Source organism: Gopherus evgoodei, chromosome 18 (assembly GCF_007399415.2).
Source record: "Gopherus evgoodei ecotype Sinaloan lineage chromosome 18, rGopEvg1_v1.p, whole genome shotgun sequence".
NCBI lineage: Eukaryota > Metazoa > Chordata > Testudines > Testudinidae > Gopherus > Gopherus evgoodei.
In genome coordinates this window covers 10,019,470-10,047,401 of record NC_044339.1, presented here as the reverse complement: position 1 = coordinate 10,047,401, position 27,932 = coordinate 10,019,470, and the positions used below count along the sequence as shown (strand labels likewise).

The following is a 27,932-nucleotide window of genomic DNA, read 5'->3' as shown; positions in this document are numbered from 1 at the left end:
CACCTCATTGGCAGAGCTGCTGGCATATGCACAGCTGTGAGACTCATTGACGAATTACAGTTCCAGACCTGGAGGACTCTGCTGCATTTGCTAACTAACCGAGAGGCCTTTGCACGACCTGTAACTGAGAAGGGGAAAAATTCATTCTAGTGCAGCCTGATTACAGGCAGAGGTGCTCCAGAAACAGGAAGTAACAAATCACAGAGAACGGAGGAGTCAAGCGAAAGTCAGATTCCTGGCTACGTCTGGCCTCGTTACACGAAATGGAATTTGTTTATGCACTGCTGGTGTTAGTACTGGCAGTTTTCATTGCTGCTTTCATATTGTTAGTCGTGGGGACAATTTATTTTGATCTCTCCAACTCAGAAATCCCTCTTGGAGTGGACCAGCCTTTAAAGCTCCGAATCCTTCATAGTATTTTGATTGGCACAGCGGTTCTGGTGAGTTTACCTTGTCTGACACAAAGGATTCCGACAGGTGGGGTGCTTAGGTGAGCATGTAAATGTCACTCTAAGCATAATGCAAATGCCGGAAATAGGAACCCTGCCAGATGCATTTACTTGCGGTGAAAGCTACTGGAACAGGAACCCTACCAGGAGCACATTGCCCTGCAGGCAGGTTTGGTGTTAGGGGGTAGCAAGCAGGGCAATTGCCCAAGGCCCCATTCCACAGGGGGCCCCAGATTGTGTGGCTCAGACCCCGGTTAGTGTGGCTTGGCCTTTGGCAGAAATCCAATGTGTGAGCAGGTAAAGAAGGCTGGGTGGGGTCCCACTCTTTAGTTTCTGCCCTGGGCCCCAACAAGTCTATGGTGGGCCCTGCCTGCAGGCAGCGTGATGCTCACACAATGTACTCTCCCTGCTAGTTTCTGAAGGGAGAGTTCTGGAGCACTTTCTCCCCACTCATCAGCTGGTGGCAGGAAGGGCAGGAAAGGTCCGGGGGTGGGGAGGCAAAGCTCAGCAGAGGGCAGGACCCAGGCACAAGAGGCACCTATCTGTGCCCACTGCTCTCCAGCAATAACCTCTCCAACCTGTGGCTTATGGGGAACTCTGCAATGACAGCAGACCTTGGTGATCTGAGACATTTCTGGTCCAGTCAATCAATATTAGGGCAAACTGAAGGAAGCACAAGAAATCCTTTAAATAGAAAATGGCTCTATGACTCAATGTATATTTCAATCCAGGTATTTAACCTCTGCAGATTATTTTAAAATAAAAGCAAAACAAAGCAAAGACATACTTGTTTCTCAGCCGGGAATATCCAGAGTTGCTATAGCCCAAATGGCGTGGAATTCTGTAACACAATGTGAATTTACAGTTCATGACAAGAATGTAATGAATCATTTTGAATTTTTAACAACCGGGTTCTGGATTTTCCAGCTTCCCAAACCAGAAAATCCAGTTGTCTCTCTCTCTCTCTCTCTCTCTCTCTCTTATTAACCACACATTGGCTACTGTATGATAAGTCAGCTTTACATGCAGCAATATAAGTGACTGGGTTTAGAACATTTTTAAACTGGGAATAATTAAAAAAAACCAAGGCATATACTGAGGCAACAATATTGTTTGCAGTTGTTTTATTTCAATTGTTTTGGTATCTAGAAAATACGACTGTACAAATCAAGTCACCCAGTGTTTATATATAATCAAAAGCACAAGGATTAGCTTCTTTAAAGTTACCAGAACCTTACGGAATTTAAATCACTACTTCACAGAGTCTGCTTAGTTTGGTTATCTTCAGTGTCAAGTGTACGGAACATATTTATTTACAAGCAAATTCACTACTGGTTTAACAAAATGCCTTTCATAGGTAATTACTTTACTGAGAGTAGTCATGCAGTTTGCAGTGTTGTAGCTGTGTTATCCCCAGGATAACAGAAAGACAAAATGAGTGAGGTTATATCTTTTATTGGACCAACTTCTGTTGGTGAAACAGACCAGCTTCTGAGATTACACACAGGTCTTTGCCCAGACCTGAAGAAGAGCTCTGTGTAAGCTCACAAACTCGTCTCTTTCACCAACAGAAGATGGTCCAGAAAAAGAGATGACCTCACCCACCTAATTCTATCATAATGCAGTGACAGTTGAGGCAAATGTGACGGACATTTTTTGTTGAGAATAGACTTGGACATTAGTGGATGGATTCAAAACCCAGTGACATCTGTAGAAGGACTCTCATTGACTTCCATGAGCTATAGCTCAGGCCCTATAACCTGTTTGAAGAGAGGAAACAATAGCCTTGGGGCACCCTGACTCTTTTTCGTGAAGTGTCTAGTTAGCTCTAATTTGTTCTTGCCCACCCGCCCATCCTTGCCTGAGACATGCAGCAGGAATGTAGTCTGAAGCAAGGCTTTTTGAATGGTGCAGCACCTTCCATGGGAACCTAAGAACTGCCATACTGGATCAGATCAATGGTGCATCTAGTCCAGTATCCTGTCTTCCAGCAGTGGCCAACACCAGATGCTTCAGAGGCAGTGACCAGAATAGGGCAATTTCAAGTGATCCATCCCATATTGTTCAGTCTCAGCTTCAGGCAGTTAGAGATTTAGGGACACCTGCAGCATGAGGTTGTGTCCCTGACCATCTTGCCTAACAACCATTGATGGACCTCTCCTCCATGAATTTATCTAATACTTTTAAAAATCCAGTTATACTTTTGGCCTTCACAACATCCTGTGACAATGAATGAGTTCCACAGGTTGCCTGGACATTGTGTGGAGACATACTTCTTTGTGTTTGTTTTAAACCTGCTGCCTCTTTAATTAATTCCAATGTCAATTAACACACTGCGGTGTTAGTAGTGGGGATGAGCCCAAATTCTGAGCTAATAACCTTCTGACTCAAGAGGCAAGTGACAAATACCCAGATGTTATCAAGTGAGGCAGTTTGCATCAGAAGAAAAGGAAAAAAGAGGACAGGACAGAAGATAATTGCTCTGAAGTCTCTGAGAAGTATGATAGAGTCTGAGAGTGGCATAGAGGGAGTAAACCATGACATGTTCAATTTTTTGGAAGAAACAAATTTAATGGGTTATGGTTTCAATAAAATTCCAAGTAATGTGTTACAGTTTTGAGTCAACAATACCATATATCACATTTGGACCCATAACCACGAGCCTCATATTGAGAGCTTAACGTTACTGAATATTAAACTGTTCTGATGTCATTAGCCTGCGAATGTCACTCGCTCCCAGAAATCACCTTGCCAGGCTCAAGGACAATTGCACTGAAGTAACTGCCCACTGCTAACATTATCTGTGGTACAAAGTCCCACTGAATCTAGATTAGATAATCACCCAGTGAACTGGGCTCACATTCACATTCATTCAGGGTATTTTTCCTTACATCTTATACCCCTTGTTGATTCTTGTAGGCAGTGCATTAGGGCTCTGCTAATTGCTCATACCTTTATGTAGCAAATTCAAGGTTTCTTTCTTCCCTTGCTTTCAATACGTCTCCTGGCTGATCTCCTTTCATTTTTTTGCTCATACCATCACTTTACCCATAACTAGAGCTAGGCAAAACATTTTCAGACATAGGTGTTATTTGCCGAATAATGCAGTTTTGAATCGCGTTCGCGAATCTGTGACTAATTTGTGGAATAGCTTTGGCCAAACAAATTAAACTGAAAAAGTCAAAATACTCCATTTCAACATTTTCAAAACAAACCATCTCGATATTTTTGACTTTTGCGTCCAAATTTGCCTAAATTTGTTTTTTTTAAAACAGGATTTTAAAAAAACTCAACACTGCAACAAAATATTTTGTTGGACCCAAAACAGACAATTTTTTAAAAAACAAAACTTTTTTTGTTTTGGGGCAAACCCACAATGATTTTTATTTGATTTCTTGGTTTGGCCAGAGAACCAAACAATCTCCCTTGCTGCAGATTAAGCCCATTACTTCTTGTCCTACCTTCAGTAGATTTGGAGAAAAATTGATACCATCCTTTGGAATTTACAAAAGCATTAGAATCTATTCCTTATTTTTACCTACCATCTGGACGGCAAATTACTCTGTGGTACAGCTTGATTTTCAGCCTGCTTTTTTCTTTTAAGGGCAGACCAGGTGATGGGTACATGGTAGAATCATTTGCTTCTAATTGCTGGTATAATGAAAAATCATTGTAACCTGAATTCTGGTTGGTGACCTATTCTCTCAGTCCTTGTGGATGCATGCCCATGTCAAGAAAACCACCACTACAGTTGTAACTTATCTGGTTCCTTGGTGGCACTCTTAGAATAACTAAGGACTGAATAACCTAAGGAGACAGAACTCTCCAGTAAAGGGCAGAGGACCAATGATAACGCAGAGTGAGAAGATGGCTGCATAGACATTGCCTGCATTTCATTTCTCTGTGGTGCTGCTGCTGTTGTTATTTTTATTTTATTTATCTGTATTGTGCTAGCTCCTGAAACTCTACATTCATTACTTTTTTTCTGTATGAGCTCTAGACTTTTGATCCTGCCTTAGTTTCTCCAGAGAGAGCACAGCTTATGCCTATTGAGGAGAATGGAGTTTCTTTATGCTAATCTCTGGTCTCTTTCACTCTAAACAGGGAAAGATTTTGGAGAAGCTGGGTCTGTGCAGTCAACTTGGCTTCACCCGCTATATGCGACAGGGAAAGAAATTAGGAGAGGACCCAAAGCTCTTCATCAAGGACCTGCAGTTTGGGAAGGTGCCAGTGAGGATTTACCAGCCTAGAGCACCTTCTGCTGGCCGAAGGAGAGGGGTCATCTACTTTCATGGAGGAGGCTGGATGTTTGGAAGCATTAGTAAGATATTTAACAGAAAAAATATGCTGGATAATTAAAGATAAAAAGTCACCCCATTTTTACAAACATCAAAGGGAAGTTGGTTTGGGCCTGAGATTTGGAAGAAGGTTTGTGGTTTGACTCTTCACCAGCAAATACATACATACTCTGGCAAATGTTGGCTGCAAGAAGAGAAGACTTGGTGAACATTACATGGCTGTTCCAGACAGTGGGGCAGCTTGGAAAGAGGTGTGATATCATGATGAACAAAGGGGACAGTGAGAAATGAAGCCGGGATAGTGCATAAAGGGTGGGGAAGAGCGGGACTTAGATGGGGGAAAGGAGAGAATTGTCATTTCCCTTAAATGCATCAGAGCGCTAACAGGGTATAGAATTGCTACTACTTAGAGTGCTAGCAAGACACCAATGAAAACATTTGTTTTCCAGATTCCTATGAACCCATATGCCGCTACATTGCCAGAGAAAGCGAATCAGTGGTCGTGTCTGTTGAGTAAGTGGGCCTGGTTCATTTCTTTTCTAGGAACTAGTTACTCTTCATTGTGATAGCCAATAGCTGCACTGTTCTAGGGTGCCCCCCATCTCAGAGGACTATATTTTCAAGAATCCAGGAGGCTCAGCAAGATGCTCAAGTTGACTTTACGATTTTGCAGCTTTTCACCGCTTTTGTGCTGAGCTAGACAGAACAGACTCAGAATAAGATTGCTATATATGAGCACATTTTGTCATCTGCCAGGGGAAAAAAAATTGGAAAGAAGTTATCAGATCATTTTAATAAAAGTAAATCTGTCTTGCGCCCAGCAATTAGCATAAAGTTGTCAGATATTGAGCCAAATCTTCATCTTAGTCCACAAACTGCCGTTGAGGCCTTGAGGTAAATGAAAATTTTGCCTGAATAAGAAATAAACAAGAAATATATGTATTTTCATAGCACGGATAGTAAAAAAGATTGTTGTTGTATAACAGTAGCACTTATAAGAGCTAGGTATTATGATTATAGGCATCAACCAAAACTGGGGTCACATGATGCTGATCCCAATATAAACACAGTAAGAGACAGTCCCCATCCCAAACACCTCACAATCTAAATAGATAACACAGACAAAACAAGTATAATTAATCCCCATTGTACGGATGGGAAATGGAGGGCTAAAAAAAGAGATTAAATGACTAAGCCAAGGTCCCTCAGGGAGTCTGTGGCACAGCTGGGAATCAAACATGGCTCTCTTGAGTTTCAGTCTAATGCCTTAACCAGAAGACAATCCTCAGCTTTTGGCCCAGCTGGTCATAGTTTATCTGTGATCTGCAAATATAAGAATGATCGTTTGGAGGGTGGGTACACGTTTATGAGATAATATCGATGTCCATGGCTGCAAAACAACAGGAGGGCTGAAAGTGGAGGATTTTGTAGCAAATAAACTTCCAACAAATCATAATGATTTTTTTCCGTTTTTATAATCCCTGACTCTTTGATATATTAGGTATCGTCTGGCGCCAGAGCACACGTACCCAGCACAGTACGAGGATTGTCTCACTTCTACCACACACTTTATGAAGACTGCAGAAGACTATGGAGTGGATCCTGCCTGTATTATCATTAGTGGGGACAGTGCTGGGGGCAATCTTGCTGCTGCTGTTTGCCAAACACTAGTGGGTAGACCAGACCTTCCAAAGGTGCATGCTCAGGTCTTAATCTATCCATGCCTCCAGGCAATAGACTTCAATTTGCCATCATATCAGCAAAACTGTGCAGTCCCCATCTTGTTCAGAGAACGTACGGCTTTTTATGTTCTGCAGTACCTCAAGGGGGATGCGTCATTTTTGGAAGATGTCCTGGAGGGTTGCCATATGCCTGTAGATGTAAAACTGAAGTTTAGAAAATGGCTAAGTGCAGACAATATCCCTAAGGAATTTAAGGTCAGAGGGTACAAACCGAAGGTGCCCATCCAATCCTCAAATGAAGTTTATGAGGCTGTTAAAAAAATCTGTGAGCCAACCTTTTCCCCACTTCTCACTGAAGATGCTGTTGTTCGCCAGCTCCCTGAGTCCTTTATCTTGACCTGTGAGTATGACGTGCTTAGGGATGATGCCCTGTTATACAAGAAGCGATTAGAGGATGGTGGTGTGCCAGTGACCTGGTACCACATTGAGAATGGGTTCCATGGAATCATAAGCCTGTTTGATAAGGGCAGGTTGTCATTTCCAGCTGGAAAAAAGGGACTGGACAACATTGTAAACTTTCTCAGGAGCTTATAAAAACAATCTTCTCAAATATTGGGTCTTATATTTCCTCTGGTCTTCATATATGCCCCCAAAGTCTGGGAAGAGATCTGTAGGAACAGTATCTTATATCACATGATGAGCTGCCATGACATGGTTTCCGTTGGTGATGAAGTCCACAGGCTTGCGTGAAGTCCCTTCCGTTACTGGGTGGAATGTTGATTACACACCTACATATTTTAAGTGATTTCTTTGCATCATGCTGCAAGCTTTTGTCTTTATAAATATCAGTAAATATTAAAGAAGATTTGTAATTGATTTTCTGGTTTGACCCATTTGATTCAATCATGGCCTGACTGTTAATCCTTCCATGGAGAGATATGGTGCATGTGTGCCTATGTATGTAAGTAAAAGTACACGCCACCTACATCACAGCATTATGATGCAAAGTCGGTGCACTGCAGTACTTTCGGAGAGCGGTACAAGCATCCAACTTACATGCAGCTGCAGTGGTGAAACCCTTGGTCTTCTGTCTTCTGCAAATTTAAGGGTTCACTATGGATCATGGAATATTTTTCATCTCAGTGCAGAATATGACTTATATTGCATTAAACAAAGATTAGCCAAACATTTTATGAGTACCTCTTTTTGTTTTGCCCAGTGTGCCACACCTGTAAATAGAATGAAACATGAAAAAAGATCATTGTTGTCCATCTAATGTGCCCACCAAAGTCGTGGTGTCATGAAGTAAGCATCTTTGCTACATCCAGGGCCGGCTCCAGGGGTTTTGCCACCTCAGCAGCCAAAAAAAAAAAAAAAAAAAAAAAAAAAAGCCTCGATCGCGATCTGCGGCAATTCAGCGGGAGGTCCTTCGCTCCAAGCGGGAGTGAGGGACCCTCCGCCAAATTGCCCCTGAATACCTGAAAGTGCCGCCCCCCTCCGGAGTTGCCGCTCCAAGCACCTGCTTGATAAACTTGTGCCTGGAGCTGGCCCTGGCTACATCCCTCTACAGAAACATCAGAAATATTTCTGTGCTTCCATTTAACAATGCTCCACCGCTTTTTAGTAAGATCCAGTGTTGTATCAGTTTAATCTTATGTTCTATTAGGGAACTAAAATCTTCCCTTACAGTGAGACATACTTGATGATTTGCCTGCACTGTTTTCTCTTTCACCTCTATGAGTAAAAGATGTTCCCCTTATTGAAAAGTTCTATAGACTCTCTTAGGAAATCACAACCTTTTTGGGAACCATCCTATAAAATGTAGTTAATTATATCCCTGCTATTGAATTCTATAAGAGGGTTAAAAAAAACTCTGTAGAAAGGATAACATGTTTGATTTTTTTTTTTTAGGTTTAGGTTTAGAGTAATTTCTACAAAAACCTGCATACTTTCTGTAGTAATCCTATTGGCTGTACCCCTACTAAATTCTAGAAGCATTCCGTAAAGCTAGTCCCATTGCCCTGTCCAAATTTCAGCTCCAGTAATTATGTCCTTCCTACTCTGTCTTTGTAATATACAGAACTGTTGGACTATTTTGTTTTCAATCCTGCTCCCATTGAAATCAGAAACAAAACTCCATTTATCTTCAATGCAGCAGGAGCCTCTCTCTCTTAGCAGTAGGATCCGCTGTTGCTTAAAGAGTGTTTGCATCCATTTACAATCACCATGGAGACAGCAAACAATGGAGATTCCAAGGCAGGGGAGTTCCACACATTAACTAGCTCGCCCTGCACACAAGTAGAGGGAAGCATAGATCTCGTTCTGCCTGATCTCTGCTGCATGAACGCAGAACCACCATTCACATCCCAGAAGGGGAAGGGCAGAGGAGGCATTGATTCTACAGGAGTGGACGGGAAAGGGTGCTGCTGAGACTAAGAATGCTTACATCTCAGAGGGATGTGCAGGAATGGTACCTTCCCAGCTGGAAAATAAAACCAGAGTACTCCGCGAAAGTGCTCATTGGAAACTGGTTGGAAGAGAGGAAAAGGGTAAGAAGGGTTAAAGGAAAAGGGAGAATGGGAACAGAGAGGGTCAGACCTGATGCTCTGGAGATGATCAGACACCAACCTTTAGGAGAGTTTGGATCCAGGCCCGTCTCAAAAGAGGAACAAAGGCAGAACCTTGGGTGCCTTGACCACAAAGTTCACTGGCCTTCTTCCATTTCTAGTCAGGAGGGAGTACTCCTCCCACTGAGCCATTACTAAAGCAATGCCCAAGCATGATGCATGCCCAGGAATGTGGTGTAGATGGAGAGGTTCTTACAGACAACACACAAAGTGGTGGTCCTGACAACTTTGGGCCATTAAAGATCCCATGGCACTTCTCCCAAGACCAGGTATGTTCACTCCAGTTTTCTGGTTCACTTCCAGTTATGTAATTAAGTTCTGTGTACCTCCAATTCCCCATCCATTCATGCTTTCAGGTGGATAGGAGATTCTTTGTCCTGCACTGTTATTGAATTCTGCATAAAGGCATCCCAGTCAGGTGCAGCCATATTTCTGTGGTGGATGCAGACAGCCCTGTACTAGCATATATACTTTGTAACCAGCTACTAAAATCTGTCAAGTGCCATGCTGTCATTGGGTAAAAGATGCTTTATAATGTCCATTTCATTATTTTTATTATTCATTTTTATTGTATTCTGCTTTAGCATAGCCCTGTTTCACACAGCGTGGCAGCCAACCCCTGCAATCTCTTTTCTCTAATAAGGAAAACAGCTCATTTCATAATGACACGTCAGACATGTTCTTCCTGGGGGTGAAGCAATACCCTATTTTAAATACGTAAAGAAAATAAACACATTCAAGTTTTACTGGGTGCCTAAGATCCTTTTAAAAAAAACTTTAGCTCCTTTTACTGTAGGATACTAGAATTGTTTCTGTTCTTCACAGTCAGCCTCTCTCGTTCCAAACAGATGGTCTGTAGAAATTATCTTATATTTAAGTGGCACTTTTTATATCAATTTATGTCAAATTAATTTACAAATGGAACAAATTGTATATAGCGATCTAGCCTACATTGTAAGCCCGGGACTGTCTTAACTCTATGCTTGTAGAGGACATAGCAAAATGAGATCCTAATCTTGGCTGGAGTCCCTATGCACCACTGTAATACATAAAAAGAATATATACCCACCACTAAACTGCAGCCACCTCAGAGTGGGAACACGCAACTGTTTAATAGTACACAACAACACTGTTCAAGACCTGATTACCCTTCTCCCTCAACAAACTGCTCCAAGTAGCACCCCGATCTCCTTATAAAAAGTGCCATGGGGACTGGAATGACCACAGTTATTCTGGATGTTGGTTTTACAAGCTAGGTAAAGAACAGCAAATCCAGTGGCACAGCAACCCAATACACCACATTGATTCAGTATTGATTCAGAGAACTGCCTCCTTTTAAAATCACTCAAACTCCTTCTGGCAGCCCCCCACTATTTCCTGGAATTGCAGCCAAACTCTCACTCAGCCTGACACCATTTATCTTATGAGATCTGATGGGATCTCAATGGGAAGAGATATTTGAAGGGTGTAGACATTATACAGGGAGAGGAATTATTTAGGGTGTTGCCTGGCAGTATAAAATAAGAGGATATGAAAAAGGGAAAACATAGGTTGCAGATCAGGAAACACTTCCTGACAGTGAGATGTATTAGACCATGAAATAATATCCCAGGGGAAGTGGAAGAGGTCCCACCACTTGAGATTTTTAAAATTAGACTGGACAAAATCCCAGAAGATATAGTGTAGGGAACAATCCAGCATTGGGTGGTAGATGGATGAAGGATCAAAATGAATGTTGATCATTTCCTTCCAGTAGCTAAACCTACACTAGGTGAATAAGTGTGGCAACAAGCCATTGGTGAACTTGTAATGTCTACACATAAGAACCATCCCAGGCTTTTTACAATGGCTGGTTTTACTGGTTGATTGTAACATCTGAGCCAAGGTCTTCAGAGTAGGCCTTTTCAAGCAAAAAGTGTCTCCCAAGTGCGGGGTAGGAAATCATTAGCATCGGGGCTTTGGGATCATTTGTAATGAGAGTCCCTGGGCAAATCTGCCAGATCTGTTCATTTTAATTCAGTTGTTCCGTTGATCTTTAGAAGGCCGAAGGGGGACATCATCAAGAGCACCTGTGAGTCACCCAGTTCAGCTGGAGTTTGACACTCTAGTAAAGTGGCCAGCAAGAGATTAACTGGATTACCAGAGTACTACGGGTTGGAGCCATGTTCTAGCCCTCCCTTCCTGTTTCGTAAGCGTATGTTTTCCCCTACTCTGTTTGTAGATAGTTGAATGAAGCAGAATGGTTTTTGCCTGTAGTACTGTAAGCAAGAGTGTGTTTGCTTGCAGTGAATGGTCCCTGTACAAAAGACACCTAATTGCATGTTGGGCCTTTGAAAATCTCTCCCAACGAGCAGTGGTTTCAGTGTGAATAATCACTACGTAGCGAGTGTCTCCTTTTGGATCTCTTTTAGTTTACAAAAGACATTGGGAAACCCAGCAACAGCAGCTATGGGACTGACTTTATTCGCTTCCCTGGCCACAGAACAGATCAAACAGTCAGGAGAACCATTATGAAGAAACTTGATGTAAGTAAAAAAAGGGAGTCTCAGGGCTTGACTATACAGAGATTTAGTACCCGGCAAGCAGGAGTGTCAATCTACAGTGCACCAGCCTACTGGGAGCTGAATGGTCACATAGCCTTTGCTACCATGTGCTAAAAGTTCCATAGTGTGCTTTGATCTACTGCTGTTTGAAACCGCAGGCTAGAGGGCTGTAGATTTACACCCTGGCTTGCCGTGCACTAAGTGGCCATATAGACAAGACCTCAGATTTAAGACTGTAGATGTCAGCATTCAAAACAGGCACGTGTTAAATTTAAGATTAAAATTCTGCCCAAATATGTGCATGTGTGTGTATCCGGGGAAGGTACAGAGTGATACAGAGCCATCCCAAATGCTGCTTTGGGGCAGGCCGGCTTGCGGAAGAGGGAGAAAACACAAATCCCTCAAGACTTCTTGTAGCTCCCCCCACAGTTCCTGTTGTTAACCCCAACATGTGTGCAGGAGGAATAGGACATGTTTCCTAAGGGAAGACATCCCCCAGCAGAGTGCCTGGAGTGGATCCTGCACTGCTGCAACACAGATGTGCACATGGAAGAGGCTCCTTGTGCCCTCTTCTCACCAATGCACCCCCATGTAACAGGAAAGGATTTTGCACTAAATGGGGCCCAGATCCTCCAGAATGTTAGAGTTGTCCCCAAACACCACCCCTACAATGTCTCTTCCTGCAAAATGCCCTCATCCCCAGGCACCTTGATTAATTCCTCCAGATACCTGTACTGTATGTGTGTTTTAATGCCTCAGAATACTTTAGCAACACGTGAGGATCAGTTTTTCAATTGCATACCTCACTGCACCTGCACATGCCTGAATGGGTGTGTGTGCAAAGCTGCTACATATGTAGCTGTTTTGCAAGTGCAAAAGCAGGGGTTTGTTGGGGATTTGGTTCTGACCCATATTTGCCAGATCACCTGGGGTGCAATCTGACCTAATAGGCTCCAGCATCTTTTAAGTGCTCTGCCCGTACAAGCAATATGGTTTCGTGCACCTCTCTTTACAGGGCCTGCCAAAGCAGCATCTGTTTACACATCATGAAGAACCGAGCAACCGAAATTTAGTAACTCAGTATGATGATCATTACAACAGACATGGCTATAATCCTATGCTGCCTCCGCTCCGCAGATGGAATGGACAAAAGCTAGCCTGGCTCCCGGAGAAATCAGATTTCCCCATTTTCGGTACTTTTGAAGGTTATCCTGGCAGTCGCTCACAGACAGAGAGACAGTCTGGTCTAGAGCTCAGCATTCAAGCCTTAGGAGCCAGAAACCTCACTAAATTCTAACCTTTTGTCTCCAAATGGCTTGCTGTATCCCTTAGGCCAATTGCTTACCCACTCTGCACCTTAGCTTTTCCATCTGTAAAATATAAATAATAATGATTAATGCTTCTCCACCACAGAGGAGAGTAACGAAGTTTAGTTAATGGACCAAACTTTCCTCCCATGTGCAACAGCCAATGATAATAATGCTGATATAACTGTTAGAAGAATTTGGCCTATTGGTTGCAAAATTCTTTGAAGATTAGAAGTGCCTCAGACTGAGTGCTAAGTGTTATGAACAGACAGGGTAGACTCTCTGTTAATTTTCTATTGCATAAGCACAAAGTCATTAATGTCCCATCTAGTGGTTCGAGCTCGGAACTTCTGAATTTGGGGGCTGAAGTACCCCAAGCTTCATTCTGACTTTAAGTGCTTATAGTTGAAGGGGCACCTGCTTAATACACTTGTGGTTTCAGGGCAAAATTTACAAACGTTCCTAAGTGGCTTAGGAACTTAAATCCCATTTTGATGTAGGAATGGGAATTAAGTGGCTAAATACCTTTGAGGATCTGGGCCTTGGAAGTGTAAGTCTAGTTAAGTGTCTAAGTCACTTTGGCTCCTAAGTCATTTAGGTATTTTAGAAAACTGTACCCATATTCTAGTAAGTTGGTTCAGTTACCCAGGGAAAATTGTGAACTAAAATGTTAAATGTAATTACACTAACTTTTCTATGCACCAGAGGGTGTGCCTATATACCATTGCTTTCGACTGCATGGACTCGAAACTGTTCGCCTGTGTGTCATAGCTCCTCTACTGTCAACAGCTCACCGTGCTTCTCTTTCCAGTCGAGGAGTAAAGGTCTCTGGTTTTGGAGGAAGAGGGTCTAAATTATGTCCTCACTATTGTCACGAAGTTCTGAATTAACCCCATGTGCCCTGTGTTATGGAACCCTAGTTGCCATGAATTGTTTCTATTACTATGACATTTCATCATTGTTTGTTCCAGAGCCACCCACCAACTATGGCCTTTTTGAGCAACTAATGAAAAAATGGACCCACCAAGAGGCTGGAGTGATGAACAGTGTCTACACTGTTTCTTATGAGATGCCGCCTGTTTCTGCTTTTGCCGTTCGCCGACGTCCGGTCACAAATTGCCACCGGTCCCCCCATGATGGGCAGCGTCTTCCCCACAACCTCAGTGCAAGTCTGGAATGTGACAGCGCACCAAAATGCCTTCAAGTTTCCGAGCAGCCGGTCAGAGACCCGGCAGCCATTGGGGCCATGCTGTAGAGTGCTTATTGCGATACTCTAACTGCTATTCAAATACAGCATGTTGACCAAACACTAAGTCTATTCTGATCCATGTGCTATTGGCAGAAATAGGAATTAGGCTATATAGATGGAGTGGTGTCTACTGATTGGAGCAGAGCACTGGAATGTAGGGTGACTAGGTTACATTCCCAGCTCTGCCTTTGACCAGTGGCAACTCCTCAGGGTGGACTTTGTTTCCCTTACTTGAATCAGAAATCTGCATGATCTTTCTGTGCTGCTGTGAAGGGCTCTGAGTTCACCTTCGTGCATCAGCTTTGCCTACTCACTGACAAAAGTCACCATCACCCACGGCCTCTACTGAGCGAGTGACCTTATTCAGTTTAGGGGTGGGCCTTCTGTGCCGCTCCCTTGTGGAAAGAAGCAGTAGGATATATATTCCATATACAGGGAGCGTACCCTATATATTATACACATTACACAAGAGGACTGTCATATATGACAGGGGACACTTATATTAGAGTGAATACAGGATCTCTCATGAGTGCAATGGGTAAAACATATGTTACACCTCTACCCCCATATAGCACAACCCGATATAACACGTATTCTGATATAACACGGTAAAGCAGGGCTCTGGGGGGATGGGGCTGTGCACTCCGGCAGATCAAAGCAAGTTCGATATAACACAGTAAGATTTTTTGGCTCCCAAGGACAGCCTTATATATCTGCCCGTTTTGCATACCTTTTGCTTGTTTTGCATATTTTTGTTTGACCTGAGCATTTATAAAATGGTGTGAGGATATTTTCCTACTTCATGGCTGTCCGTGTGGGGGTGGGTGAATAATGATTATGAAGTGCTTTGAGATCATCAGCATGGAAGGTACTATTACATAAGTGCCAAAAGATCAAAACAAAGAAATCAACACGGCCCTGTTCAGGCTAGGAAGAAATTGATGTATTTGATTGTGATTGAATTAGTTTGCAAATCTGTAATGAGTTTGACTCATGCTTACCAGAAATTCTAAGTGCATAGCAGTGGAATTAAATGATTTGGGTGAATGACACTTAGTGTTTCAGGATAAATAGGATTTGACTAACTCTTAGTCAGACCTGTGTTGATTACATTTTGTACTGTCCTTTACACTGTGAATTCAGCCTGATCCCTTAAAGCCAGATTGTCCCATCCGAACTCCCAGCTACGGAACTACCTGTGTAAGTGCTTGCCAATGTGAGTAAGGCTGGAACAATCAAACCTGAATATGAAGTCATGCCAATCAGCCCATTGCCGAGTAAGGTGTTATTTTGAATAAAGGGTGCAGCATCTGTCCCTCAATTTTCACTTGCATTTTGCACTCAAGTACAATAATAACTTCTAAAGGGAGAAGCTTGTTGCAGAAAAACTGTCTCTGTTTAGAAAAGCCTTCAAACTGGGCAGAATACACAAACTAACTTTGTTTCCCTAAACTGATTTACCAAGTTCATATAATTGTGTGCATGTGGGTTTTTTTGTTTGTTTGTTTTATTTCAAAACAAATTCAGTCACTTTTTAAAAGCAAAAATAAATCAATGCTCCAGTTCAGTGTTCATGGGCAACCCTACAAAAACAAACTCAACAATAAGGAGAAAACTAGAGATGGAGGGGGAGGCCTCTTTAAAAGGCGTTGATTTTAAAAGGTTTTTGTCATTGGATATATGGCAATTTCAATATCAACAACTTTATTGTCATGACAAGTTATACAGGCGTCGTTATAAAGTCATGCATCTCTATTTAGGACAGGTTTCACAATGGTAATAGTTTTATATAGTGTGTCCATTTCTCAATATTGCTCATTTCAGATTATGGGACAGGCTGTTACAGATTGTGATATAAATATTAAATTAATAAACGAACAAAGAAATAATACGTTTTCATTTTACTGACCTAATTTTTTTAAGCGAGTCTCTCTGTGTGCGTGCATGTTTTTCTGCATTTAATTTTTACCTTTCCTTAGAGATAGGACCATACAGAAAAAGCCTACTCCAGATTTTGAAACCTCAAAGTTTAGCGATATCAGATCAGCCCCTTATAGAAAAGGAAGGTCAGCTGCAACATTAGGATCAGGGTCCAGGTTTGGAATCCAACTCCTTCTCCCTTTGTTTGGGGGTGATCAAATTTGGGGTTTGGGAGTTTACATTTCTGGAGTGGGGAGAGTAACATGGTTAAATAATAGTTATTGGTTTTGGAAGGGCACAAGGAGATGAGTGAAAAGGCCCCAAGCGCTCCTATTACCATTTCTTCCCTGAACAGGACTGGTGCACAGAAAGGGAGGGTTCCAGCAGCATACTGCAAGAGATGGGCCCAAGCCACCACATCTGAAGTCCCCTGAAGTTCAGAGGTGTTCAGATCCTGGATCTGGCACAGACCCATTACCTAAGCTCCCACCGAAAGAGCACATTTAGTGTTTAAACACTGTGCCACAGTCTCCAGACCAGTTATCGGTGTGGCTGGAATAGAAATGCACTGTGCAGTATGGGTGTGACCCTGGAAGGACGTGTCTCTCTCCCCTGGCTTGCCTTTTCTTTTTCTCAAAATTCTATTGCTTTCACTTCAAGAAACTGGCCAGAAACCTGTTTTTTCTCAACCCCCCCAACCTGCAAATATGTATAAACATGTGAGATGGCTGCATACAAGGTGAACCAAGGTTGCTCTCAATCCAATATTCAAGCAAACCTTCAAGTGCCCTTGGCTTTAGCTTACTAAATGTCTCATGACATTTGCAGAGTAAGTCATGCTGCCTGGCCTTAAGTTACCAAACACTGTAAACCTAGAAGGCATAACAGGAAGCGGCCTTTATCCTGCTGCACATGGCACCTTGCTACTGTTTTCAGTTGCCGGCAAGTCTGCGAATGAGCTGCAGACAGACTAACGATACAATCCAAACTCTGTCATTCCACAGATGTGCATTTAAATCACACTTGCTCCTGAGGACTGAACTTAGCCCATACTGAGGTTCAGTTCAGGCACAAATGACTATCTAGCCAGGACCTACCAATGCATTAGCAGAGTAAAATGCTAGAATAAGCTTTGAAATAATGCCAAATACCTGTCCTGAACCTGCACGTTAGGGTTGCCAATCAATTATTTACCCCTCCTTCCATGCTAGAGTATCCTTTCTCTGGAGGATCTCATTTATTGCAGTGGGTTTTTTGCCATTACTATCACACATTGTAAAAGTCAGATCACGCAGTGGGGAGGTTTATTGCGCTCTAACATACTTTAAATACAGTAGTAGTAACTAAAAATGACTGAACGGATTTCAACCATTTTCTCTATTAAACCTGGCCTGGTAGTGTATAGTGTACTACTTTCCCTGGGTCTTCACATAGACCTCAGTGGTGACTGGATCGTGCTTCTTGTGGTTAGCACTGATAAAACCTCACTCCGTGTGATGTGCTTGGAGCTATCAGGCTTAGCGGGTTGTGTAAGACAAACACAGGGGAGATACAGCTGTGTGACAACGTTAAGGAGAACAGCACCTGTCCACACCACTACCTACTTTGTTTTATTTAAAATATATGTGTGTGTGCCTCATAACTTCCCTTTGAATTTCAGCATGAGGTTTGAACTGATAGCCTACATGAGATAATTGTCTCTATCTTGCTTGACCTAGCATGAGCTGATGAAGAGACTGGGATTCTCATTATGGGTACCAATACCGATAATTAATAGGGTTTTGCACCTTTTCAGGCAAGGGTCTCGCAGCACTTTACACACATTCGTAATTTCACACGAAACCATGTCACACAGGTTAGAATTATATTCAATTTGCAAGTAGGAATACCCTAAGCCACAAGTAACTTGCCCAAGTACACACAATCAGTCAGGGTGGGAACCCAGGAGTCCTGGCTACTCCTCTTATATTTAAATGAGCTTGTGGGTTTGATAAAAGAGATATGTTGCTACAAGTCTATTTACTTTAAAACTTATTTTAATCTTCTGTATGACAATAAGGCCCGAACTTGTAGACATATATGCGCCTAACTCTAATCACATGAGTAGAATCCTAGAACCATAGGGTTAAAAGAGACCAGAGGTGTCATCTAGTCTAACCCCCTTCCAAGATGCAGGAGTAGTCCCATGAAACACAGTATAACCAATTCTTGCAATTTTATTGTGAGTCTTGTGATATTTGGAATTTTTCCTTAAAGCCCCAGCTCTTGGAGTCATGTGGCCACATGAGAGGCTGAGCTTTTATTTTAAAAAATATTAAGTTTCTAGTCCTCATGTTTCTGGCAAAAAGCTTGAAAATGTGATGCCCAAGGGCTCAAAAAAGTATTCATGTGCTTGAAGTTAAGCATGTGCCCAAGTCTTTGCAGGATCAAGGCCTTTGGACAACAGGAGTGGTGCTGAGATCTGGACTGGGCTTCTGCAAAGGGCTGAATTTTACCCATTATAACGTAGAGTTTTGTTTTTTCAGGTTGCATGTGATTTCAAACTCAGATCACTTTCTGAGCCAACTGAAGGACTGATACCTTGATGTTTTAGTCCCATCGGTGTAGAGCAACAGTGCCATCTATTGGTAAAGTGCATATTGGCTAATTGATGTGAGCATGTGATTGTTTGCAGGGCCACATACAAGCCAAGCGGGCTCAGCACAAGTCATGCATCCAGGGATCAGACAGCAGCATCGTTAATGAAATCCCTCTGAGCTAGAAGAGTCTTGATAAATACACGAAGCATTAAGCGTCCTACTTTGCTTTTGAGTCCCAAGACTATCAAACCAGGCCAATTTTAAAGAATGAGAATTAATAAATATGAGTGAGAGTGCAGGGGTCACTGAAGCACATCCAGCAACAAGCTGCATCATAAAAGCACTAGAAAAGCAACCTTAAAAGGAATCCAGAATAAGATAGTTCCCTTCAAAGGACTGAAACAATCACATCTGGGATTCCTATACCCACAACCACATTTTGACCTGTAACTCAATAATGTGTGCTATAGGTCACACATGTAACTCCTGTTAATGATGGTACGATGGGTGTGCATCTCAACAGCAAACCTGAACCCATATATTCCAAATGCAGGTTAGACATGCATGCAAATGTATTCTTCATTAACACTGTCCTATCTATTTGCTTGGAAACCTGGACATCAATCATTTATAAATATTAAACATTTATGATGAATGAAACATTGATGATTATTATCTGCAGTACGTATAAAACCAGAGCTTACACGTGTTGAGAAATGCCCAGCTTGGGAATCATCAAAACACACAGGTAGAGCCCTATGAAACTTGCATGAAGAAATTCATTTCAAACCTGTGAGCAAAGAGGGCTCGGCTCCCTGTTGCACAGGTCTGAGCTAATGCAATGACTGAGTAAAATTAGAGTGTATAGCAGAAAACCCCAAAGAATCATATCATGCTGGTGGACTGGACAGGACATCTCTTCAAAATAATCTGCTTACAAATGAAATATGCAAAAAAAACTTCCAGGAGGTGCTAGTTGCGGTTGGGACTAACCAGTAGCAAAGTATTTGCTTTTACAACATAAATTCACTGCAAATTTTCATCCGTTTTCTTTTCACTTTAACAATGCAAACAGCATCCATGTGTCACTGCTGTTTAACGGTGGCTTGGTATAGACCCTCAAGATTCCAGGCCTGTGTTGAACTCATTCTATGAAAGCAGCAGAGTCAGGATTTTTCTATCCTCAGTCATGATGATTGCAGTGGGCAAGATCCCCTTGGCTTCACTGGGCTTTGAATCAGCCCTTCTGATGCTACCCAATGTCAGCAAGAGTGGCAGAATCAGGCCATGATCAAGTAACCCGCAGCCAACCTTGAATGAACTCTTATTTCAGTCACATTCCTCAGAGCTCAAATAATCTGTGATGCAATATTCCAGAGAACACGGTACTGATACTCCAGTGACTTGTGTTTGGCTGTGATACAGAATGAGTGACCAATATCGAGACAATTCTCGGCAGTTCCAAAGTACATGAAGGAGATTCCCAGCTGAACGCAGGGGTGCTGCCAGCATCTGTCAGCACAGTACCTTTCCCTCTTTCTCCTTTGCCCCGGGGTTCAGTCCAGTTCTGTTGCAATTTAAGGCACAGATCCTGCTAACTCTGATGCATGTGAGTCGTTCTGGGCACACGAGCGAAATTAAGTATGTGCATAAGAGTTTGCAAGGCCAGGGTCTTATATGACAGCCGTAATCAATGTGCTGAGGTAGGATAGGCACATATAAAAGATATCATGGACTCCTACCCCATTAATGATCATACCATCCTCTTTCATGCTATGGGGCAAACAGGGATAGAGTGTGTACTTGCTTTTGGTTACATTTGGAAAACAAAACATTTAAGTCATCACAAAACACATGTCCTCACCTTACTGTGTCTAACACAACCACCTCACTCCCATCCCTCCAGAAATTATAAAGCCTATATTCATTCAACACAAAAAAGTTACTGATGATGTAATTTCATCATTGATCTTTCAGCAGGTAACGCAGCTAGTATTTTGACAAATGACATGGGGAAAAAAAGGGAGAAATAAGAAATCTCATCATAAACTTTTGAAAAAGGAATTGCAAGGCATTCTATGTGTAAACGGAATGGACAGTCTGGAGATAATATTAGAGATAATGGAACTGATTCTGGTTTGAATGGCATTTACTTAGGATAGTTAAGGATAGTTAAGTCCCAAGCAGACTTTGAAGAGCTACAAAAGGATCTCACAAAAGTAGTTAACTGGGCAACAAAATGGCAGATGAAATTCAGTGTTGATAAATGCAAAGAAATACACATTGGAAAACATAATCCCAACTATACATATAAAATGATGGGATCTAAATTAGCCATTACCGCTCAAGAGATCTTGGAGTCATTGTGGATAGTTCTCTGAGTCATCCACTCAATGTGCAGTGGCAGTGAAAAAGTGAACAGAATGTTGGGCATCATTAAGAAAGGGATAGGTAATAAGACAGAAAATATCATATTACCTTTGTATAAATCCATGGTACACCCACATCTTGACTACTGCGTGCAGATGTGGTCGCCCCATCTCAAAAAAGGATATACATGTATTGGAATTGGAAAAGGTTCAGAAAAGGGCAACAAAAATGATTAGAGGTATGAAACGGCTTCTGTATGAGGAGAGATTATGGAACTTTTCAGCTTGGAAAAGGGACAACTAGGGGGATATGATAGAGGTCTATAAAATCGTGACTGGTGTGGAGAAAGTAAATACGGAAGTATTATTTATCCCTTCTCATAACACAAGAACTAGGGGTCACCAAATGAAATTAATAGGCAGCAGGTTTAAAACTAACAAAAGGAAGTATTTTTTCATATAACACACAGTCAACCTGTGGAACTCCTTGCCAGAGGATGTTGTGAAGGCCAAGACTATAACAGGGTTAAAAAAAGAACCACATAAGTTCATGGAGGATAGGTCCATCAAAAGCTATTAGCCAGGATGGGCAGGGATGGTGTCCCTAGCCTCTGTTTGCCAGAAGCTGGGAATGGGCGACAAGGGGGTGGATAACTTCATGATTACCTGTTCTTTTTGTTCCCTCTGGGGCACCTGGTATTGGCCATTGTCGGAAGACAGGCTACTGGGCTAGATGGACCTTTGGTCTTACCCAGTATGGCCAATCCTATGTTCTCACATTTTTATCTGTCTTACTAGAGCAACGAATTCAGTGGGAGATGAGGGTGACAGGATATGCAGACTAACCTTTGTAGCTTACCTTTACAGACAGATATATGAGCATAGAAACATTCACTTATTTGCAGGGTTAATTAAAGAAAAATACACAGCACAAACTCTCACTCTTCTCACAATGAGGATTTGAACTTTGCAGGAAGAAAAAACTTTTACAACTAAAAAATCTCCAAATTTTTTGGAAAGCAAAAAGACAAGAATAGAAAGTCTACAAATAGAGATAGGCTCGAAACAGATTCCTGGAGCCAAATACCCTGAATTCTGAGGACTCTGAAAAGCAGATCCAAGTTTTGCAGCCTGAACCCATCACTATTAACTGAGGTCACAGTATTTATCCTATCTCACAGGGTGCTGCGTGAAATTATTAATATGTGAAAATCACCTTGAGGTATTAGAACCGAAATCTCTATATAATGCAAACTATTATTAATAAATAGAATAATCAATAATAATTTTATTTGAGCTGATCAGAATTTTATGGATCTCCAGAGGTCATGGGTCTATTACAGGAGAAGGTAGGTGAGAGTCTGTCCTGCAGAGTGCAGGAAGTCAGAATAAATGATCATGATGGCCCCTTCTGACTTTAAAGTCTCTGAATCTATTGTCAGTGATATTCCATATAGTCAAAATAAACGGTTTCAAAGCCGGACTGTATCACTGAGATGTGTCAGGTTCAACAAAGCTTTTGTCAAGAGGTCTTTTAGGTTCAGGGCCCTCTGGTCACTTCTGTCCAGAGAGAGAGTGAGAGAGAGAAATCAGAACCAGAACTCTGATCTTCCCAAGCAGAAAATGAACATTTCACACAATTCCCTTCTGTGAAAACATTCAAAAGGTTTTGGTTTTGTTCCACCGTGGAATGAAAATATGCACATTGGTACAGACTGTACTTTCTCAGGCCCCGACCTCCTCAGGCTAAGCTTTGTGTACTCTCTTTTGAGTCAGATACGGCACAATCCTTACAGCTGCTGTAACTTGGCTCCAAACTCACCTTGGGTATCAGTTTTGCCTGCTTGATTCAAATGTGAGCCTGATTGCAGATTGCAACCAGCCTCCACGAGCCTGCAGAGAAAGCATCTAAAAGAAAGTACAAATCTCTTCTGTTTATGTCATTATCAACAAACATCCCCCATAGGAGTGTAAATAGGTGGTCTGAGCGGGAATATATCCATGGCAGCTTTGCCAAGCTGTATCTGAGGACAAGGGGGAGAGGGAGGAATTTATCAAACGAAAACGTGGGCAATGATTTCTATTTTATTTCTATTTTTGAGGACAGTCCCATTGCACTGAGTGGTCTCTCGTGGGGACTATCGAAGAAAAACCTGGGAGAGTGAACTTATTAAGATACGGAAGCTCTCAGTTAGAGGGGAAGTGCAAAAGGTCAGGGCTGAACCAAGTAGGATTCTTCTGATTATTGTGGGGCTTGAAAAATGCGCCCTGCTATTTGGTTCACAAAGGCTGAAAGGGAACTAATTATTTTAGGATGGTTTGAATGTTAGATTTAAAGTCTGTTAGGAAAAATGCCTCCTCCTCCCCCTTCTTGGGCTACAGAGGCCTCATTGCTACCCCACTTACCTGCCACCTCACCCCCGCAACAAACCACAGCTGCATCCCCACTTCCCAGAGATATGGTGGAAAGGAGCTAGTTTCAGGCAGATGTTGGAAAAACAGACAATAGCTTTATTCAGAAAAGATCAAGGCACTGCAGATATGCAATCATGGGACTGTATATTTAATTGGAAGCATAATAATAAAGATGTATAGGGCCAGATCGAGCTAGTAAGGCACAGTCCTGAGTGGGAAGGAGAAGGCAAGAGGCTTCCCTGAGTTCCTGGGGAGCACAGCCTCTGGGCCATCTTAGCTGAGAGCAGCATGTAGTGCTAATGCAGGGCGGGGACATTCCTCCTGCTCCTTTAGGAGGGGCTGAGGCTGTCAACTGACATAACGGATGCAACTGGTATACAGGAGGGGAGGGCTCTTTGCATTCTGTGCACAAGAACTGGCTGCAATTTGGGTTATAACGGTCCCCCCTCCATTTATTTTATAACAGCATCAGTAGGCCTGTTTCCCTGGTAAGTCCGTCCCCCTTTGGAATGCCATTCCTCCTTACAGAAGGACAATGGAGCTTTGCACAGTGAAATCTGGCCCACACTTGAATCTCGGTGACACCAGAGAGACAGGCAGCTAGTTAGGATTGATACACGCCTCTCAAAGCCAGCCCATTTCTTGCCTCAAAAGAGATCGGTGTCAGCCCAGATGAGCTGTGCAAACAAGAAGCTGGATTCTTTGGAGGGTGGGGGCTGACCGAGGAACCCTGATGCAGGCTGGCTGGCTCAGCTCTAACAGGGATTGTACATGCCAGCTGGGAGGTTAAGGTGGTTAGGGAGGAAAAGGAGAGGATTTCAGGGAGAAGCCCAGAGAGAAACAGGCAATTGACGTGAGGTTGTTAGTATGGCCAGGAAGTCTCCTTTTGGAAGCTATAAATATTCCTTGTAAGTCTCTGAAAACAGCATCCAAAGTCATATTTGCTATTAAACAGTGTCTCTAGTCTGAGCATTACCAACACCTTATTAGGGGACACAGCCAGATTCTGCCCTCAAAAAGTGCACATGGAACTCCCACTGACTTGTGTCTGAGCAATACTGCCCAGCACACGCACCCAGTGAGCCCGATGGGGCTCCCACTAGGGGAATTGCAAAGCTTTCTTTGATTTCAGTATGCCTGAAAAATAAGGCCACTTATTTAGATGGATTTAGATACCTAAATATAAGCACCCCGTGTCTGACAATGTTGCCCTAAATATTTAAATAAATATAATGTTCTGCTTCTTACTGAAAAACTTAAATCATTAACATGGAGAAAGTATTTCTAAAACTATTTTTTTCTGTTCCCATTGATGCTTTTGTATTTCAAGAAGGGTGGACAGTCCAACCAGCCTGATGAGTTTCGCTGGGTTTCTAGTCACATTGACTGGTGGTACAGTACAATCCATGCACGGGGAGGTGGCAGGTCTGAGGCAGTGCTGTTGTGAGCTGGGATTCTACCACTGCAGTGACTCATTTTGTCATTACCCTCTCACTTTTGTTTCTTTGTTTGTTTAAATAAGAGTTAGTTTTTGGACCTCATGTACTGGATATTACCCTTAACCATATCTCTTCACATTACCCTAGTGACTAAGCTCCCTTAAAGGCTTTAGTAAACATAACATGCACCCTAAACTCATTGTTCGACCTTTACTGAAATAGGTGACCACTCACACAAATAGCCTCCTTTAAATCAATGGGACTGCTTGAGTGAATAACTGCTTACCAATTTAAGAGTTGTACAGTCTAACCCAGAATGTAGGGTATGCAGCAGTGCAAACACTCAATTTTTTTAACCTGTACTGTAAATTTGCTTTGCAAAGAAGTTTGCCAGTTTGCACAGGTGGCCGCCATTTTGTGAGACAGAGTTGATGCTGGATATTACAAAGGAGACACACACTATGCTCTCTCTCTCTCTCTCTCTCTCTCTCTCTCTCTCTCTCTCATTGAGGCTTTACTTTTGTTCTTTCTTGTTTTCCCTCATTCTACTACAAGAGCCACAGAGGCCGAAAAGGATAAGTGCATGGAAAACATATAACAAAAGGAACAACTTGGGTGGTATTGAGGATTTTCTGTAGAATAGCCCATTTATATATATATATACACGTATTCCTATACATAACATATTGGGCAACTGTGATCACAATCTGGTCTAATCCACATGTACCATTAGAGCCCATTACTAACACTAGGTAGGTGAGATATTCCTTCAGCTCATGCAGTAAAGGCCTGTGATTTTGGTGCTGAAGATCTGAGGTTCTAATCTCCAATGACTCAGGGTATGGGGAGTGGTTGATAGATATAAGTAACATACTGGCCGGTTGAAGCCAATATTATTTGCTGTGAAGAAAATTCTCTAGGTGTATTCACGACACAGGGGGAACTGCTCTTTATTGTTCATTTATTTTTACTATTTCTATTGCAGTCGCACCTAAGGTCCCCACCTTCATTGTGTGAGGCAGTGTGAAAACACCACAAAGGCAAGTCCCTGGGCCAAAAAGCTCCCAATCTGGGGAGGCCTAAATACACTGACAGTGTTTGAAAAATATGTTTGGATAAGCCAGCCCAGTCTCTCAAATAAGAAGCGCGGACTGGCTGCATAAACATGTATCTACCTCAGAGCTGTTCTTGGGTAAATATGTAATTTAGGCTGGTACCTCAGACGATATTTTGGGTTTAATTTAAGGGGCTGCATATTTGGTTGAGTGGGTCTGGATGCCTGTCAGGTAAATATTCCAAACTGTGCATCTTTGACAGCCGATTTAGTAAAGGTTTGATTTAAATATATACATGGACCAGACTGTGCATTTAACTCATTGGCCACATTTGGGTGTAAGGGGTCCTCAAGAAGGATACTGTTGGTTTTCTTCTGGGACTCAGAGAAGTGCACCCTGGCCTGGCAGCCGACACCCGTTCACTCGTTGCAGCATATGCCCCTCCAACGTTCATGCAGTTCTACTAGCTGGCATGGAGGCTCATGTCCCCACCCTCCCCAATGCACCTGCTTTAGGAAGACCAGCATTGCTGCTTGACCAGTGCAGTGCCTGGACTCCCTTATCAGACTGTGACTGCCCCAAGCGAAGGGGCTGATGCAGTACTGGTTATCCCTGATTGCTACTGGCCTGTTCCAGACTCCCTCTGCTAGCTGAGATAGGGGAACATCTGCTTGTTTAGCTTAGTAGTTGGAGACTTGTGGGATTTTTTTTGCATCCTGGTCTCTATTCCACATGTAGGTGGCTAGCTGATGATAGACTGTCACGGATTGCCCTAGGTTCAGGCTGTGATCAGATGCCCATCAGCAACAGCATCTTTTAAAGGTTATCGTTTGAAGCACGTGCTCTGGGTATTTATGTACCATAGGGCTGCCGTTCTCAAACTTTAGAACACCCAAGAACCGTCAAGCCCCTTGCTCAGCTCCAGGCCCAGTCTCACTCCATCCCTTCCCCCAAGCCCCATCTCTTCCTGCCACCACTCCACCCCTGCTCCTCCTCTCTCTGCTCCCTCCCCTGAATGTGCCCCCTCCTGCTCCTCCTCCTCCCTCCTAGTGCTTTCTGCAGGCGCCTGAACAGCTGTTCCCTGGCATGCAGGAGGCACTGGGAGGAAGAGGAGTTAAGGGAGGAAGGGGGAGAAGTTGATCAGTGGGGCCCACGGACCCCCCTCACAGACCTCTAGGGGTCCGTGGGCCCCGGTTTGAGAAACATTGCCCTCGGTGATAGCTCTGTGCTGTGGTGCAGTATGAGTGCTTTAAAAGCCTTTCTGAAACCCCCATGTTCTATTTTGTTAGAAGGCTCCAAGTGCAGAGGACTCATTTCTGAAATCAGCTTTGTGCTGGTGAAAGCCTCAGAGGGGATGCGAGGATATAGATATTACCCTCCCTAGAGATGTCTTGGGAAAGGTGAAGAGATGATTCACATAGGCTGTTGGTCTCACAAACAGACTGGAGAACGAGGAGAAAGATTAAACTGCAGGGCATTTCTGAGAGACCCAAAACTTACTAGGATCAATTTTTGCCTTCACTTTTGTGGATGAAACTCCCAATTTAAAGCCTGTGAGAGTTTCAACCTTGTAAGTTAGGGCAGTAATAGGCCTTCCTCCTTTGTCTGCTCAGCTGCAGCATTTGGACAGCAGAGAAAGAACCTTGTTTGGCCAGTCTGGAAAACTTTGGAATCTAACAGAGCTGACAGGTCGGCTTACCCAGCCTCATGCAGGGTTAACCAGCCTCATGCAGCTAGCAGGTCTTTCACAGAACACAGTGTGCAGTCCTGGAACCAGTGACATCAGCGGGAATTTTGCCACTGCCATTGACTTCTGTGGGGCCAGGATTTCATGCAGAGTATTGAGAAAAAAGAAATGCTGACCCTGGAAATGGAGCCGATGTCTCTCTCAATACAAGCAATGGTCTATTTCTCTAAACTTCAGTGATACTTGGTGATCTTTGCAGTGACTAGATCTATGTCAACATCAGTGAAGAGAAAGCTCTTAAACAGCACAAGAA

The 27,932-nt window shown here is 42.8% G+C and overlaps 2 protein-coding genes across 2 annotated transcripts; both read left to right on the top strand.

The window, feature by feature from the left end:
- Window positions 1-113: 113 nt before the first annotated feature.
- LOC115636905 (arylacetamide deacetylase-like 4) lies at window positions 114-7,599 on the top strand. Its single transcript, XM_030537610.1, has 4 exons — window positions 114-440; window positions 4,554-4,770; window positions 5,197-5,260; window positions 6,249-7,599. Exons 1-4 carry the CDS (start codon window positions 264-266, stop codon window positions 7,021-7,023), a joined length of 1,233 nt encoding a protein of 410 aa, XP_030393470.1. The 5' UTR covers window positions 114-263; the 3' UTR covers window positions 7,024-7,599.
- Window positions 7,600-8,713: 1,114 nt separating this feature from the next.
- On the top strand, window positions 8,714-14,781 carry C18H1orf158 (chromosome 18 C1orf158 homolog). The gene is made up of 4 exons (XM_030537909.1): window positions 8,714-8,978; window positions 11,468-11,581; window positions 12,615-12,792; window positions 13,878-14,781. The coding sequence occupies exons 1-4, from the start codon at window positions 8,868-8,870 to the stop codon at window positions 14,159-14,161; spliced, it is 687 nt and encodes a 228-aa protein (XP_030393769.1). The 5' UTR covers window positions 8,714-8,867; the 3' UTR covers window positions 14,162-14,781.
- The last annotated feature ends 13,151 nt before the right edge of the window (window positions 14,782-27,932 follow it).